General features: G+C 46.5%; 1 protein-coding gene across 1 annotated transcript in view; it reads left to right on the top strand.

Annotated features, from left to right (window-relative positions):
• Positions 1-824: 824 nt before the first annotated feature.
• Positions 825-13,029, top strand: part of GLDC (glycine decarboxylase) — an 85,310-nt gene continuing 73,105 nt past the window's right edge. Inside the window, exons 1-2 of the mRNA XM_029054659.2 lie at positions 825-1,061; positions 1,424-1,502. Coding sequence (XP_028910492.1) covers positions 825-1,061; positions 1,424-1,502 — 316 coding nt within the window. The remainder of the gene's footprint in view (positions 1,062-1,423; positions 1,503-13,029) is intronic.

Below are 13,029 nucleotides of genomic sequence, written 5' to 3' on the forward strand. Positions count from 1 at the left end.
GAAGCGCTCAATAAATAGGACCGAATGAACGAACGGCTGCGAGCCCGTCGTCGGCGGGCATCGTTTCTCTCCACTGCCGTGCGCACGGCAAGCGCTCGATCGATACGGTCGGAGGGATGGACCGATGGTTGCTCAGAGAAGCAAGAGCGCGGGCTGGGGAGTCGGAGGTCACGGGTTCGAATCCCGACTCTGCCACTTAGCTGTGTGACCGTGGGCAAGTCACTTCTCGGTGCCTCGGTTCCCCCATCTGGAAAATGGGGATTAACTGTGAGCCTCTCGTGGGGCGACCCCGTCTCTCCTCCAGCGCTTAGAACAGTGCTCTGCGCTTAACAAATACCAGCAGCATTATCTGCGGGGGTCCCGGTCCAGCCGCGTACACGTGGGACGTCTTTGTGTCCGTCGGCGGTTCCCAATGCAAGGGGGGCACTAGGTGGCTTTGTGCGACTCTCCGCCGGGTCCAGGCGGCGGGGCGGGGGTTGGGGGGAGTCCGCCAGGGGGTCGCGGCCCCACCCCTACCCCTCCGCTCTCTCCTCCCATTGGCCAAGAGGTCTCCAAAGGGGCGGGCTGGCCCGGTGTCCCCCCCCCACCCCCCGACCGCCGGCGCCTCCGCGCAAAGTCAGTCGCAGGTGCCAGCGCCGAAGAGCAACTTTGCGCAGGGGTCGGCGCCGCCCCCCCACCCCTCAGGGCTGGGCTAACCGACGCTCCAACCGTTACAGCCGCGGAGAGATCGGACCGGCGGGTACCTCCTAGGCAGAGGAGGGGCACGGAGGCGGCAACGATCCCTCGAGTGGGAGTGGAGGGTCGGTGCGGGGGCAGGCAGCGCCATGCAGAGCTGTGCCAAGTGGTGGGGGATGCTCCTCGGGCGGGGGGCGGCGGCCAGACGGAGCTGGGCACCGCGGGGCGGCGGCGGCGGCGGCGGCGGAGGCGGGGGCCCCCGCGCCCCCGCCGCGTCCTCCCGCCACATCGAGCGGCTCCTGCCCCGCCACGACGACTTCTCCCGCAGGCACATCGGCCCCGGAGACAAAGACAAGGGGGAGATGCTGCGGACCGTGGGGTTGGCGGTAGGTAGAGGCGGTGTCTCTCCCGGTGCTCCCCGATGCCGGCCCCGCTCCGCTCCTAACTTTCTTCCCCGCCTCCCGCCCTATCTCCCCCTCCTCCTTCGTCCTCCGCTCCCTCGGAAAAGTTTGGGGGTTGGGGAGGGAGGGGAGGTTGTTGCCGCCAGGCGCCAACTTCCCCAGGTACTGGGATTTTAATTCCCGCCATCCCGATCGTCACCATCGTCAATCAACCCTGGAGCGGTCACGGTCTCCTTCCCCAGAAGTGGTGCGGTAGATCCCCAGAATGCGCAAATGGGACGACCTTAGGATCTCCTAAGCCACTTTGACCCGATGTCTTCTCTTTCCCGTGCGTGTCTGTTCTCAAGAGCATCGACGAACTGATCGAGAAGACGGTCCCGGCCGGCATCCGCCTGAGAAGACCGTTGAAGATGGAGGACCCCATCTGTAAGTGATTGAGGCCCAGTTGGAGACTTCGCCCGTAGGCCCCGTTGCCTCCGGGCCCTCGGGGTCATTCTAGCATCTCCGGGCCGTTAGGGTTGGCGGACTTTAGATCGCTTTTATCGCCCAGCACAGATAGACGGACAGGATATCATCGTTAGGGCGATTTAAGGCCGGAGATGAATGGGAAAGCCCTACATTCTTCAAGCATTGAATCCAGCACACAAAAGGAACAAGGGGGTGGGGGTGGTGGCGGGGAGAGAGTCGGATGGAGCTTCCTTCTTAGCTTGGTAATTATGCCTCCGTAGTGAAGCGTGATTGACACACAAAACGAACTGCCCTTTCAGACCAGCCCTCGAGTAACGGTGGAGGAATAGTAAAGTTATATCTCTGCTGGAAATCACTGTTGACGAAATCTCTACAGTTGCACGTGCAGGCTGACGCGCATTTTGAACGATCCTTCAAGTCCAACGTACTAACTTGAAGGGGCCGATGTTTATAATAATAATGTTGGCATTTTTAAGCGTTTAATAATAATAATAATAATGTTGGTATTTGTTAAGCGCTTACTATGTGCACAGCACTGTTCTAAGCGCTGAGGTAGACACAGGGGAATCAGGTTGTCCCACGTGGGGCTCACAGTCTTAATCCCCATTTTACAGATGAGGGAACTGAGGCACAGAGAAGTTAAGTGACTTGCCCACAGTCACACAGCTGACAAGTGGCAGATCTGGGATTCGAACTCATGACCTCTGACTTCAAAGCCCGTGCTCTTTCCACTGAGCCACGCTACTATATGCCAACCGCTGTTCTAAGCGCTGAGGTAGATACAGGGTAATCAGGTTGTACCACGTGAGGCTCACAGTCTTCATCCCCATTTTACAGATGAGGTAACTGGGGCACAGAGAAGTGAAGTGACTTGCCCACAGTCACACAGCTGACAAGGGGCAGAGCCGGCATTCGAACCCATCACCTCTGACTCCCAAGCCCGGGCTCTTTCCACTGCTTCTCATGCTGCTTCCGCTGTTTATGCCCTCTTTTAACTTTAAAACAGGTCGGAAGACTGTACTTCAGAGGAGCTGAGTGCGAGGCGTATCTTGTAAATTGTTGGGGTCTCTGATAATTCTCCAGTCAGTAGTATTTGAGTGCCTACTGTGTGCAGAGTGGGTGGTACTAAGCTTTGGGGAGAAAATGTACAATCTTCATTTTCTGCAGAGGCAGGAATTTGTAAGCTCCTTATAGCGTTCCAAATAGTTGCGTGTTAATAACGGGGGAGCAGTGCCGAGGCTGAAATTTGGAACTATCTTGTTCACCTTTGGAGTCCACTGATGAGGGTACAGCTGGTTTTTCAAGTTTTCAGGTCAAGAGGGAACAAATACACAAATATTAATTTTTTGAGTACTGAACCTGGGGGTAGGGGGGTGGGGGTGGTATTTTGCTCGGTAACCTCAACAGACCATTAACTCCTATCACTGTTGTGGGCACTACTGTGGTCTTAGCAAAGTCTGAATTGGAGTAACTGAGTGCCCTTAACTTGGTTTGACCTTTGAGGGAAACAAAAAGATTTTTCAATTTTTAAGAAATTTTAGGATGGCTTATTGGACCTTTTCTGGGTGAGAAGTTTTCTACATTTAGTAAAGCATGCTCTGGGATTGAAGAGTAAAACAAAGGGATAGATCTCTTTCTGGGAAACTTCTCATCAAATGTTAGCATTTTTAAAGGCGCCTGAATGATTTTTTTAAATTGATTTGCTTAGCCATTTTCAAAAATACTCAAAGATGAACCAAAGCATATTAAACTCTTGCAAGCTTGTCAAAGATGGTCTCTTTTTAGCTCAGCTATTTTGTTTTGGCAGAAAAATTGGGGCATTGGAGAATTCAGTTTATCCAGTTCACTCTTCAGTAGCAAGCTCACGATGACCAAATGGCAATTTAAGTGTAAACTTTAAACGCGGCAGCTTCTGTTAAGGTTCTGGGCCAGTTCAATCTGGTTACTGTGAGATTACATCACACTGGACACATTCCACAGCCAGAATGAGCCGGCATACTCCACTAGGAAATGAGGGGCTGATTTTGTTTATGAATAAAGCACTTTTGTCATAACCGATTACATGGAATATGTAGGGTAGAGGTGTATGCACACATCATATTTTAAGGTAATAGAACTAATATCTTGCTAATCTATTATTGATTGAGGTATATTTTAATAAGTGATATTCTGGCAAATGAAACCTTTCAAAATTTAAAACGTAGTTTAGGAGTGGTGGGGGAGGGGCGGGGGTTTGTGTATTGTTCCTAGATCCTGGCAGATTGAGTATATCCATAGTGGAATGCGTTTGGACCTGGATCAGAATCCCAGCACTGGCTAATAGAGCCCCACATAGAGCCCCTGCACGGGTTAGACCTGGCCTGTGGGTTCTGCCAGATCCTTTGGGTCCCCCAGCTCATGGTGCCAGTACAGAGTCCAGCCTGATTGGGCTTCGGGTCGGTTTGGTTGGGCCCCGGGCTTTCCACAGGCCCTCTCTTTCTTCAGGTGGGAAGTCTGCTGGGGCAGAACCGAAATAGCCCGGGCTTCATTTCCAAAGGGCATTTGTACATGTATATGATGGCATTTGTTAAGCACTTACTCTGTCCCAGGCACTATACTAAGTATTGGGGTGGATACAAGCAAATCGCGGTGGACACAGTCCCTGTCCCCTGTGGGGCCCACAGTCTCAATGCCCTTTTTGCAGATGAGGTAACTGAGGCACAGAGAAGTGAAGTGACTTGCCCAAGGTAACATAGCAGACAAGGGGTAGAGGCAGGATTAGAACCCGTGATCTACTGACTCCCAGGCCCGTGCTCTATCCACTATGCCACGCTTGGGCAGTTTGAAGCTACGACATCTGGTGTGTCTCAGTGGCAACTGTACATGTGAAACCATGCCCAAGAGAAGTGAGATCACTTAATAATTAAGGATTGTGGTGTTTAAGTGCTTATTATAACGACTGTGGTATTTGTTCAAGGTTATCTGACAAGCACTGTACTGGGCACTGGAATAATTTGCAACATAATCAGGTCCGACACAGTCGCCATCTCATATGGGCCTCAATCTAGAGGAGATAGCCTAGAAATGACAGATATGTAATCCCCATTTTATAGATGAGGAAATTGAGGTGAGGTAAATCGAGTTGCCCAAGGTCACACAGCAGGTAAGTGGAAGAGCTGCGATTAAAACTCAGGTCCTCTGACCCCTAGGCCCTTGCTCTTTCCTCTAGCCCACACTGCTTCTCTCCTGCTTCTTTGGTGCAGCACCACTTTCAGTTTGGTGTAGCCTATGACCTGATGCCGTGGTCCAGAGCTGGGACCAGGCCCTGGCTGGCACCATGACTGGCCTAGCCCCAGATTTCCTACCTGGGAAGGCTTCTATGGAAAGAAACCTTGAAGTTCATAAAGTCCATTCCCCTGTCCCCGGGCAAGATGGTACTCAAGTTGCTCCAAAAAAGCTATTTGAAAAAATCTCCAGATTAAGATGACTTGTCAGTTTCATTTGGTTACCTAATCCAGTGTCTTTTTAAATTGAGAAACCCTTTCTAATGTCTCATTTAAACTCAGTGATAGAAAAAAATCACTAGGCCTGTAAACATTTTGTCTGGCTCGCCCAATCTACTATCGACGTAACCAATCCTTTTCAGTTAGGGGAACACTGGTTCTGGCTGCCGCCATCTTGGACGTCACTCTGCACGTATAATTGTATTATAAGGCAGAATTGAAAATAGCACCTCCCAGAACATTGACAATCAATCGTATTTTGTGAGTGCTTACTGTGTTCATAGCACTATACTAAGCCCTTGAGAAAGGACAGTAGAACAGAATCGGTAGACACGTTTCTTGCCCACAAAAAGTTTACAGTCTTGAGCGGGGTCCAGAATCTGCAGATGTGGGTTCCAGTATCTTTGATTCACTCTGTGTGTGTCCAGACATGCTCCTGCACTTGGAAAAAACTCTTAGATGAGTAGTGAAATTAAAGAAAAGGGATTGGTGAGATTGTAGGGCATGAGTGTAAACTTCCAGGATATGTCAGGGAACCTTAGTACATTGGCTAGAGAGCACTGCTTTTAGTCATCCCAAATTCCTTTAATTCATATACTTAGAATTCTCCCATAATAAGAAGCCTCAAGAAAATCATATAAAAAGGAACACGACAGAGTTGCAGAGTGTACTAAATTTCTCATTAATTTCATCTGACTTCTTGTAAACACTCTACAAGTGTAGCTAAAAGGTTGGTGTATATATAATAATAAAATAAATAATAACTTGGTATTTGTTAAGCGCTTACTATGTGCCGAGCACTGTTCTAAGCACTGGGTAGATAGAAGGTAATCAGGTTGTTCCACGTGGGGCTCACAGTCTTAATCCCCATTTTCCAGATGAGGTAACTGAGGCACAGAGAAGTTAAGTGACTTGCCCAAAGTCACACAGCTGATAAGTGGCAGAGCGGGGATTAGAACCCATGACCTCTGACTCCCAAGCCCGGGCTCTTTCCACTGAGCCATGCTGCTTCTCTGCACAATTACGTATGGTATTTCAAACAAAATCTGGAAGACAGCTGTCATTTTCTAATTTAGGGGTCTTTTCATACTACCTGGTAACAACGAGAGATAGCATCTGAGTTTTTGTTAAAGGGAGTCTGACCTTCACTATAAGAAAGCCTTCTTAATTTATTATAACATAAGGACACTGAAGTTTCATATACAGATTAAAAAATTTATCAGAACCTTAGTCTCTCTTGTCAGCTAAGGGTGCATTCCTTGCTCTCTTTTCTGTATTTAAAAACAAACAAAGCTACACCTGAGATTCTTTGGCATCTTCCCTCTCTTCCCCCCTTTAAACCATAAGATTTCTCTTTGAAAATAATAAATCAGAAAATCTTGTAAATTTAAAATTCAGCTATAGTCTGTAGTCAGATTTGATCTTCATTCATTCAGTCGTATTTATTGAGCGCTTACTGAGTCCAGAGCACTGTACTAACTGCTTGGGAAGTACAATTCAGCAACAAATAGAGACAATCCCTGCCACAATGGGCTCACAGTCTTGTAGTGGGGAGACAGACATCGAAACAAGTAAATGGGTATCAGTAGCATCATTAAATAGAATTATATAAATTAAATAGCATCATATAAATAGAATTATAGATATACGTACATCATTAATAAAAATAAATATAAATATGTACATATATACACCAGTGCTGAGGGGCGGGGATGGGGGACAGAGCAAAGGAAGATGGGTCAGGGCAATGGGGAGGGGAGCAGAGGAAAAGGGGGGCTTAGTTTGGGAAGGCCTCCTGGAGGAGGTGAGCTTTCAGTAGGGCTTTGAAGGGGGGAAGTGTGCTCGATTGGCGGATTTGAGGAGGGAGGGCATTCCAGGCCAGAGGAAGGATGTCGGCCGGGGGCCGATGGTGGGACAGGCGAGAACGAGGCACAGTGAGTAGGTTCAGTAGATTTGGACTCTGAAAATTGTTTAATCAATTTGGCTGTCCCGAAAATCATGTTAAGATTCAGATACTACTTCTTAGTGGGTTAGGGTTTTTTTTTATTGGTTTTTTTGGGGGGGCGGGATGGGGAGATGGGACATTTTAAATAGTAACAGAAGTGGTACTCAGAAGGAAAGAGAACTGGATTTTAAAAGTTCATTGTCCTAATTATTTGGGTCTCATGTGCTTGGTCCCTAATTTATGATGTCAGTCTTCTTACCTGTTTTAGTCATTATCATGATGTATTGTTCTGGGGTACCTGGGAGGTACAATACATGTAGAAGGCGTATTCCTGCCCTCCAAGATTACTGGCTGGCTGCTTTTGGAGTACCTTGAGAAGGATCTAGTATATAGCCTATATATAAATGCATATAATCACCAAAATGGGGGAATATTTTAAGAGAACAGATAGCTAGTGCAGCATGCTAATTTTAGATGGCATGGATGAGAGTAAATTTTGATGTTAACTCAAGTTATGTAATAAATATGTCCTTTTCTTTCTAGTACTGCATTCATTGTAACTCAGTACATTTGTGGTCCCCAGTTGGCATTGGGCACACTGGGTATCTGCCAGGAGCCTTCTGTTAATGGGGACATCCCCATGCTTTCAGGACTCCCCTTTCACATCCAGAGAGCACCCAGAGGCTCGAGGGGGGGGGGGGCATCTATGCTGACGAGTCGATAGCCCTTTTCTCCCGACCTTCTTTCTAACTTCACTGTGCCATTTTCCCAATTTAAAAATAACCACAGATAAAGGTTCGGATAGCTTCCTCATTTCTCTCTTTCTCCCTCTCCCTGCCACCCCTGCCACTTGCAGAAGTAGTGGAAAGATTCAAAGGTGGGGATAAAAGCTGGCCTAGCACAACTGGTGAATTTCTAGTTTACTCACACATCCCTGCTCTCCTAAATTATTCTGCCTACAGATAAGGACAGGCTAGTGAGTGCACCCTGGAATATTCTAGGGGAGTAATGTACTTTCTGGATTCTCCTTTCTCTTGCTCCCCAGTCCCCTCTCTTTCCAGGGAGACACAACTGAAGTAGGCTTGGGTATACAGTTGTTGACAAACACCTCAGCACTCACTGCTGGAGGTGAGAACATGTTCTCCACCCATAGCTTCCGGTTATGTCGGGAAATAAAAGTTACTTTCTGACAATGTATTCTCTCTCCCTTTCCTCTTTTCTGTGCCAGTGGATGAGAGTGGAACTGGAACCATCCATTCCTTATATGGACCAAGATTTTTTGCCTTTATGATCCTTTCTCTTTTCTCCTCCCCTCACTGTTGCATCTCAGGCTTTAAAACTGTTGCATCCAACCATCCATTTTCATGACGGCTAGGAGACCTGCACACGTGGGATTTCACCTCAAGCATCTCTCCATTCAGTCTTGTGGTTTGAATATCACCTCAGTAGTATTGCCTGGGCAGGTATGATGGGGTGTGTTTTTTTTCCTTAATATTCCCTCACTAACTACTCCTTTTCCCCCAGATCTCCCTGAGATGCTGTGAAAAACCATTTTCAAAGGTTTGTACAGTATTAAAAGTTGCACAGTACAAGAGACAAATGCGTAGAAAATTAGGCACTTTCGAGAGAAACTGAGAAGTATGGTTTGTGTTCGCTAGCTTCTCTTATAAAGGAGAACTTAAGCCTAGCTGCAGGATATTGCGCTTGAGTCTACAGCAGCAAAAAGAGTGAAGAACTGAGGCAGAAAGATAATTCAGGCAAAAATCTGTAATCGAGGAGAAAGGGTCTTTTGGATCTAACCGTATTGATCGATTGCAACATTCATTGAATTGTCCAGATTATTGCTCAACTCGCCTTTCTGTTTAACAGGGTTGATGTAGCTTGTCGGTTGGGTAAATGAAAGTCAGAAATCACTAACCGCTGAATCAGCTTATTCTTGGTAGGAAATGTCAGAATGGGTACTAAGGCCATTTCATTAAGTCAAGTGCAGGTAGCAGAGAGAACTGATTCTTATTCTGAAGGCCTTTGGACTGAATTTGTAAACATTAGCCTTGAACTTCTCAGCAGATCTGTGGTGTAGGTCCCACACCTCTCCTTGTTCACCAGTAATTTTAAATTGAAGTACAAAAAGGCCAGTGCTAGTGTAGGTTCGCTGTGGGCAGGAAATGTGCCTACTGCTTTATTGCACTCTCCCAAGCGCTTACTATGATGCTCTGCACACATTAAGCGCTCAATAAATATGATTGAATAAATGCATAGGTTAAGACCACTGCCAAGCTTTGCATTATGCAATGTGCTGTGTTCAGGGAGTAAACAAGGACAGTGGCAATCATTTATTCAACAAGAAAAGAATTACCAGCTAAATTCTTGAAGAATTATCCAGCTGTTTTCTGGCTAGGAAGCTCAATATTAATACCCTCGGGCCTGCCCTGGAAGCCCATAGGCAAGAATATCGAGAGTCATGGCTCTAAATGTTCTTAATGAGAGCTTATTTTCTCATTCCGTCTTTTGATTTTTCACATAAGGGAAGAGTTTCCAAGAACCAAACCTTGAAATAAGAAGCAGATGCTATCTTAAAGTATAAAAGAAAGAGCTCTGACGACAGCTGGGTGGTTTAGTTGCCTCTTCTAAGGTTTTTTTTCTTTTCATCTTGGAAGGTGGAGGTGAGAGTAAGTGTACATATGGGCTTTACCCTGACACTGAGGAGGGAAGAGATAGTGGAGGAAAATGGTCCTCCAGAATTACCCCTTTCCTCTTTAGGGTTCATTTAAAATCAGATTGGGAACCAAGAGCCTTTGTTTTGTTTTTTTTTTCAAATTGAGTTAGCTGCTCTAAACAAGAGTAAGTGTAGTCATTTGGTCCATTCTCCCTCCATACCCACACCAATACTTTCCTGGTATTATGACTTCACCTGATTAAAAAACTTTGTAACCATGGACTTTGGTAGGGATGTAAGGGGGAGGGTCTCCCATCAGGTTGCTATGGACTTAATCTAGGTAACTAGGCCAGTCACTCACTTTCTAGACCCTGGAAATTATTCATTTGGTCCTGTTGCTTATTTAAAATTAAGCATGCCCAAACCATGTTAAAAACAATTTTAAGTGTTACGAGCCTGGATGGATTATGAGTTTTGGTTTTTGCCATTCTCAGCTGCCAGAGTAATTTTCAAGTTTAAACCAGGAAACATCCCCAAATTAAGATCCCCCATGATGAGGCATGATCACTAGAAAAGGGAGAAGGAGGCCGTGGCTGCTGTTACCTAAGCCTCAAGTCAGCATGCAGTTCAGTAAACCCAACTGACTGCTCCCAATGGTTGGAGGGATGCTTATTCACAATAATAATATTAATGATGGTATTTAAGCACATACTATGTTCAAGCACTGTTCTAAGTGCTGGGGTAGATACAAGCCACATGGGGATATACAGTCCCCATCCCTTATGGGGCTCACAATCTCAATCCCCATTTTACAGATGAGGTAACTGAGGCCCAGAGAAGTGAAGTGACTTGCCCAAGGTCACCCAGCAGACAAACAGTGGGAGTCGGGATTAGAACCCAGGTCTTTTTGACCCCTCAGGCCCATGCTCTATCCACTAAGCCAAGCTGCTTCATGTGTTCCTAGTTGTTGACGTTAAAAAGTAGTGGATGGATTCTGCCATTGATAGCTTTGATAGCTCTTTTTTTTAAAACTCTGTTAGTTGGGTAGCCCCTGTGGATTCCCTGTGGGAGTAAAGGAGAAGGTGGGATTTCCCAGTGTTTCAGGTTCTCAACTTTTGCACTGCACCTCAAGAACTGGGAAAACTGTAGGGTTTTTTTCCTGAATTGAGAGGAACAAGGAACACGTTCTAGAGTCTTCCTGAGCTGTTAGGCAGCTCAGTTAGGGGTGGTGGCGGGTGGCTTTAGGAGGGGGTATTGAATCGAACGGTTCACCATATATCCTGGTTTAGCCAGGCTAGTCTCCAGTTTTTCTAGTCAATCCCTGGAAACTTTAATATACATACAGATGTCTCCAAATCGTACCTATCTCATCAGTCTCTTGGGTATCCACGAACTCTCTTCTCAACCTTCTGCAGTTTGGCTTGGCTTTCAACCCCATCACTCCACTAAGACTGCTCTCTCCAAGGTCACCAGTAGTCTCCTTAAAGCAAAGAGTCCTAAAGGCCATAGTCCATCCTGAACTCCATAAGTCTCTCTGCTGCTTTTGACACTGTGGTGCACTCCCTCCTCCTCTCCAAAATATTACAAGGACTCAGTTTTGCTGAAAGAGAACTATCCTGGTTCTCCTACCCTTCTTATCCCTCTTTCCTAGTTTAATTTGCTGTCTCATCCTCTTACTTTGGGTACCCACCCCCACCCCCGCCACGGCCAAAGTTCCGTCTCCAAGTTGCTGTTCTGGGTCTTCTACTCTCCTGTTTTATGCTCACTCTCTCCAGCAGCTCATCTGCTCACATGGCTTGAGCTATCACCTATACCTATGCAGACAACTTCCTAATCTCCTTCTCTAGCCCTGATCTCTCATCCAACTGAGCTTCTTGTGGGCAGAGAGCATGTCTACCAACTCTGTTGTATTGTTCCAAGAGCTTAGTAGTGCTCTGCACACAGTGAGAACTCAATAAATATGATTGATTGCTTGATTAATCCTCCAGTCTCCAGGACATCTCCATTTGGATGTCCTGCAGGCATATATGTTTAGATATCAACATATCTAAAACAGAACTCATATTTCCTCGTAAACCTTGTCCTTCCCCCCTCCCCCTCCTCCCTTTCCCATCAACTGAGATCCTCCGTGTCCAAGAAGCCTGCAACTTTGGTGACATATTCAATTCTTTGCTATCTTTCAACTCTCACATTCAATATACTGCCACATCCTTTTGGTTTTTCCTGCACAGCATCACCCAGATCTGCCCCCCTCTCTTTACCACCTTCCACTCCCAACCTTCCACCCAAGCCCCTGCAATCCTGGTACTAGTTCTGGTCTTGCCATGGCTAGACTATCACTGTGAGTCCATTGTTGGGTAGGGATTGTCTCTACCTGTTGCCGAATTGTACTTTCCAAGAGCTTAATACAGTGCTCTGCACACAGTAAGTGCTCAGTAAATACAATTGAAAGAATGAATTAGCCTCCTCGCTGGACGCCTACCCTCCAACCACTCAGCTCTCCAGTTTACACTACATCCTGCTGCATGGATCATCTTTCCTCTAGACTGTAAGTTTGTTGTGGGCAGGGAACGTGTTTACCAACTCTGTAATATTCCATGCACCGAGTACAGTGCTCTGCACACAGTAACCGCTCAGTAAATACCATTGATTGATTGAAGTGTTGCTCAGCCCACATCTCTCCTCAAAGCCTCCTACCGGTTTCCTGTATCTCTTCACAGTTGACTTCAAGGCCCTCCACTATCTGGCCCCACCTTACCTAGCTGCTCTTCTTGCCCACTGTTCCCCAACTCCCTGTCTTTATTAATTAATTATAGTATTTATTAAGCGCTTACTATGTGCCACACAATGTGCTAAGCGCTGGGGTGGATACAAGTAAATCGGGTTTGGTCCTCTTAAGCCAGACTCCTAGTCACACCTCTCTCAACTCTGCACATAGTAAGCACTAAATAAATACCGGTAGTTGATTGCCTCTCTCACCTCCATCTCTTCACTCACACTGTTCCCCTGGCTTGGAACTCCCTCCATCCTCACATTCAAATTTCTCTTAAAGTCCCACTTTGTCCACCAAGTTTTTCCCAATTAATTTCCCACTACACTGAGCCACATTATCCCTTCAGTCAACTCGAGCATTATAAACTTAATTATACCCTCCTTATCACTTCTGTATATGTCTATTGTCCACTTGATTTAGAACGTAAGCTCCTTATGGTCAGGTTACTTGTCACTTCATCATTCTCTATTACCCCAGCACCTAGTACAGTACAACGCACCAAGTGGGCACTCAGTCCATCAATGATATTTACTGAGTGCTTACTCTGTGCAGAGCACTGTACGAATTGCCTGGTCGCCATGATCCCTTTCCTCAAGGATTTTACAGTGTGACAGGAGGATGGACACTAC

This window comes from Ornithorhynchus anatinus, chromosome X5 (assembly GCF_004115215.2).
Source record: "Ornithorhynchus anatinus isolate Pmale09 chromosome X5, mOrnAna1.pri.v4, whole genome shotgun sequence".
NCBI classification, from domain to species: domain Eukaryota; kingdom Metazoa; phylum Chordata; class Mammalia; order Monotremata; family Ornithorhynchidae; genus Ornithorhynchus; species Ornithorhynchus anatinus.